The sequence below is a fragment of the Cibotium barometz genome, chromosome 18, assembly GCF_041138505.1.
Source record: "Cibotium barometz isolate CiBa-2024 chromosome 18, ASM4113850v1, whole genome shotgun sequence".
NCBI lineage: Eukaryota > Viridiplantae > Streptophyta > Polypodiopsida > Cyatheales > Cibotiaceae > Cibotium > Cibotium barometz.
In genome coordinates this window covers 1,253,576-1,258,453 of record NC_141063.1, presented here as the reverse complement: position 1 = coordinate 1,258,453, position 4,878 = coordinate 1,253,576, and the positions used below count along the sequence as shown (strand labels likewise).

Sequence of the window (4,878 nt, the reverse complement as noted above, 5' to 3'; positions counted from 1 at the left end):
AACCAAGGCCCTTCTCGTCTTTATTCTTGCCTCTTCTTGTTGTTATGCTGTACATTTGGCATTAGTAAATTAAGTTGTGTGGATGGCCCTAAGAAACCTGTGGTTGTGAAGTAAGTGGATAAGATGCCCACAATGGACAATCTTGATAGAGATGGCCACCTCCACATCTTCAGACATGTGTTGATATTGCACACTTGTTGTATCTTATTTGGAGATTCAAGAATCCTATTATTTTCATCACGTCCAAAACACTCCATTAGTTTTCTTGATGTGAATTCTGATGTTGCATACATGGGGAAACAACCTGCTCTTTCATCTTTCATGTACCATGCCCTTAATCATCATAGCCCCCACCGCCCAATTCCCCTTACTAATGTTGTGTTGGGATGCTAAGGAAAAATGAGGGTTGATTTTGTAATTTGTAAGGGTCTAAGTATCGCTTCAAACCTCAGCTTCGTTTGTGTTTTGAACCTAAAACCCCAACTAAGGCAACATGTACGCAGCAGGAGGCGGAGCGAGGTTTCGAACACGCCTTCATTGTGCCCACAAACACGATGTGGGCTCTGCTGTTGTGAGCGGGCAGAGCCGGCAGCTCAGCAGCTTCGTCTCTAACAGAGATGAAGGTCAGCGCATTTCTGTTCTCTCTTGTGGATTTTAAAGGGAATCTAACAGAGTGAATGTGTGTGTTTAAAAGCTTTATTTTACATACAGCCGAAAGGAATTCCGCATGTGAAGACTCATCATCATGGCTGGAGCTCATCACAAACCCTCTGCAATGGTGGGACAACTTGTCGCAGAAGGTAAGCCCTCTCTTCTTGTATCTCCTGTTGATCGAGTTTCTATGTGTGATATATCGTGGTGTCATCATGGGGAGTTTTTCTGCGTGCCTTGTCACCACAATCGACATTTGAATGCATATCCCATGTGTTGGGACTGTTGTGAATATATATCATGGTCTCCTCAAGGAACATTTACACAAGTTTTTTTTGGCTTGCCTTGTAACCACATTTAATGCAGACAAGATGTTGTATATGTCGTCCACTCAACGGACTGTGTAATTGACTTAGTCTATCCATAGCTTAATAGCGAAGTTTTAATGCCCATATCCAGTCTCGTTACAAAAATCAGGGTGGAGAAAAGGAGGATGCTTCATGGGGCAATGGATTCTCAATGGGAGAACAACTAGTTGCTTTGCATCATGCTGGAGCCTACCCTCAACCACCACAGCCAGCATCTTTGATGCAAGATTTCAATGTTATCAATTGTGTGGCTCCAAGAAGAACCCCTCGTCCCAGGTGTTTTTCCTAGTTGTGTATCCAGTATGGGTTATTCCAAAGATTTCTATTCATTCATTTGTTTTGTCACATTTTTATAGCAACTTATATTTCTGTGACACTGTTCAGAATTAACAACAGCGGCTCTTCTGGAAATATCGGAGTTATGACTAAACTCCGTGAGGAGGGGTGGTTTGATGAGGCAGTTGAGATAGTGGACAAAATGGACAGGCAAGGAATGGAAATAACCAGCAATGTTATCCTGTGCCTCCTGCAGGAGGCTATCAAGAGGAAAGACTTGAAACAAGGAAGGGAATTACATCGCTTGACGAGGAATCATAACCTGGAGTCAGATACCTTTTTGGGGACCTTTTTGATCCGGCTGTACTCCACGTGTGGGTTGTTGGGAGAAGCAATTGAAGCCTTTGGCAAGGTGCCTAACCCAAGCGTCTACACATGGAGTGCAATGATTGCAGCACATGCCAAGCTTGGAAAAGGCGAAGATGGTTTGAAAGTTTACCAGCAAATGTTGCAGCAGTCATCTTTGAAACCAGAAGAAAATATCTTTGTAGCTACTCTTGAAGCATGTGCTGCTATTCCATCTCTGGATGAGGGAAAGGGAGTACATAAATGCATCATGGATCATGGGCTTGCCACTAATGTGAATATTGGGTGTGCCCTAATTGACATGTATACTAAATGTGGGAGCTTTGAGGAAGCTCGCAAGCTGTTTGAAAGATTGCCCAAGCGAGAACTAGTGGTATGGAATTCGATGATTGCCTCGTATGCTCATTTCAAGCGCATTCCGGAGGCGTTAAGACTTGTCCAGGTGCTCCAGCAGGATAGATTGAAGCCAAATGATGCAACATTTGTAACTATCTTGAAAGCGTGTACTGGTACAGGGGACCTAGAACATGGCAAGTTGGTTCATGCTCAGATAAGCCAAAGTCGATATGACACCAATTTGGTTGTTGCGAAGGCACTCATGGACATGTATACCAGATGTGGAAGTCTGGAGGGCATGCGTTCAGTGTTTCACAAACTGCAACATCGAGATGGAGAAACATGGAACGCTGTTATCAATGGATACACACAACTTGGGTATGGTTTGCATGCTGTTCAACTAATTCCAGAAATGCAACACGGAGCTGCAGGGCTGAGTGAGGCATTTGTGCCACTTCTTAAAGCATGCTGTAGCGTGTCAACATTAGACGAGGCCAAACGTATACATGCCCGTGTTATGGGGAGTGTGAAGTTGGATCCCCTCGTGGGAAGCACCCTTATTGATGTGTATTGTAAGTCAAACAAAATTAACGAGGCACGTGGAGTGTTTGACAAATGGACAAGCAAGCCCTTAATGATGTGGAATCGTATGATTGGCGGATATGTTCAGCAGAGACTTGGCCACGATGCCTTAATACTTCTCAAACAGATGCTTCAGGAGGGTATCAAGCCAACTGAAGAAATATTTGTTTGCATGCTAGAAGCATGTTCTGGTAATACAGATTTAGAACTGGGCAAACAGATTCATGCCTACATTACTGATTGTGGCCTCCAGTTAAATTCAGTTGTAGGAAAGGCCTTAGTCGATATGTACGAGAGATGTGGTAGTGCTGAGGAAGCACAACAGGTATCTCAGATTTTGTCAAACATGTGAACATAGCTTTGGTCGACCATTCATAGCTCCTTTCATGATGCCTTTTTCCCTTCTCTTGCACTCAATACTTTTCCATTATTATACTAGCTCTGTCTCGGAATTCTCTTAGTAGATGTCTTCCACGGTTTGAATATCTATGTTTTCAATTTTTGGGGGTACGAGGAGTGCTAAGATGGAGAATGAAACTTGTCAAATTTTTCCCCATGTGATACATCCGTATTGTAAAACCACAGAAATCCAACTATCCATGGTTGATGTAGCATGTTCCAAGAAGAAATAGGTGCGTCAGCAAACCCTTGCATGGCAGTACAAGTAACCTTAAGATCCACTGGAAGTTGCAGTGTTGAAGAGCAAAGACCTATATCCTGTTAAAGGTAGTATTTTATTCTCAACCTAGCTTTAAAGAGTTTTGACACAGATGTGAGACCTTTGATTTTTGAAAAGTGGGTATCACAGGGTTAGGCATGCTCATTGTGGGTAGTGGTGCTGATGAACAGATTGTTTAGCCACACTGGCTTGTAGGACTTCTCTGTTGCTACTGTTCACCCCTAGTTTCTCAGGACCTTTTATCAATATGGACATAAAGTAGCAGATTGCTTCAGACAGTCACCTCTCTCTCTCTCTCCTCTTTTTCACTCTTCCCTTCTCTCTGTATATAGGACATTTTGTATACTGACTCGAGTAGCAGAGAAAGCCTGTAGCAGGCATGAATGTTTTTTAATATAATGTCAGAGGGGACTGGAAGCACACACTGCTATTTCTCATGTGGTTTCTCAAGGTGTCGATTCCTTCTCTTCGGACATCTTGCTTGGATTTATTTTCTCCGGTTAAGCTTTCTCTTCAACCATTGGACCCTTGACTGGACTCCTGCAAAGAGCGATACACTAGCGAAGATGCATATTGCATCCCCAAGAGCTATTTGATGAAAATGTCATGGCCGCCGGTTGCAAGAAAGATCATCTCCACCATACAATCAGGAGGCATTGATTCAAGGGAATCTGTACGAGATGATGCCACCTAAGCCTTAGAAACGCATTCCAAGGGAATGCTGACATGTAACTGCATGAAAAGCCAGATTGTCGTTGTCGTCATTTCTGGTTGCTAATGTGTCCATCCCCCGCTGCTGCCTCTGGCCACGACGGTTGGGAAAGGCCATCGGTCGGCCTTTCCCAGGAGGAAGATGGGACTGTAGCTAGCGTTGACCCTCCCGATGGCCTTTCCCTACTCTCTAATTGTCATATAGTGGGGTGCTAGGCCTCAATGAGTATCGGCTAAATGTTTCTTTGTGAGGGTTGTGTTGTGGACTCCTCTGGGCTTTGAATGATGCGTTGAGAAACTCGTTTTGCTGAGAAGTTGTTCCGATCCCTTCCTATGTTTAAGTAACATGTCGTCGATTCTCTTTTGGCAATGGTGAATGCGGTCTTTCAAATTATTCTAGTTTTGTGAACTTATTTCTATCCATGGGTTTCCCAGAGGCAATTGATTGAGTTGTTCACGATGAGAGTCTGTCTTGTCTCCTCTTTGGTGCATGGCTCTTTAACGCCAACATTTTGAAAGATGTGGATGGCCCTCCCTGCCCCTTCTCTCTCTCTCTCTCTCTCTCTCTCTCTCACACACACACACACACGTGCACGCGCACATTGTGTGAAGTCTATTTTGTATCTCATTTATGGAGCGCTCTAAAAAGAATGCGCGCGCACACACACACACACACACACACACACACACACACGTGCACGCGCGCATTGTGTGAAGTCTATTTTGTATCTCATCTATGGAGCGCTCTAAAAAGAATGTGCAATGTGAGTTCCCATACGTCCTAGTAGTTGGATTTAGAATGCATGTTAGGAATCGATATGAATAGGGGCCTACAATGACTGGAAAAAGAAATTCAATTAATTAGTTTTGATGGCTTTTTTAAACCTTGAGAGGAAACATTATACTCAG

At 43.6% G+C, this 4,878-nt stretch overlaps 1 protein-coding gene across 3 annotated transcripts; it reads left to right on the top strand.

Annotated features, from left to right (window-relative positions):
- Positions 1 to 236: 236 nt before the first annotated feature.
- On the top strand, positions 237 to 2,967 carry LOC147628810 (pentatricopeptide repeat-containing protein At1g11290, chloroplastic-like). 3 transcript variants are annotated; one of them, XM_086811966.1, is made up of 4 exons: positions 237 to 623; positions 712 to 800; positions 1,111 to 1,295; positions 1,404 to 2,967. In XM_086811966.1, exons 1-4 carry the CDS (start codon positions 494 to 496, stop codon positions 2,929 to 2,931), a joined length of 1,932 nt encoding a protein of 643 aa, XP_086668092.1. In that variant the 5' UTR covers positions 237 to 493; the 3' UTR covers positions 2,932 to 2,967. The 3 variants fall into 3 exon arrangements, with proteins under 3 accessions (XP_086668092.1, XP_086668093.1, XP_086668094.1); XM_086811967.1 differs by having other exon boundaries at positions 304 to 623; positions 1,129 to 1,295; XM_086811968.1 differs by lacking the exon at positions 1,111 to 1,295 and having other exon boundaries at positions 305 to 623.
- The last annotated feature ends 1,911 nt before the right edge of the window (positions 2,968 to 4,878 follow it).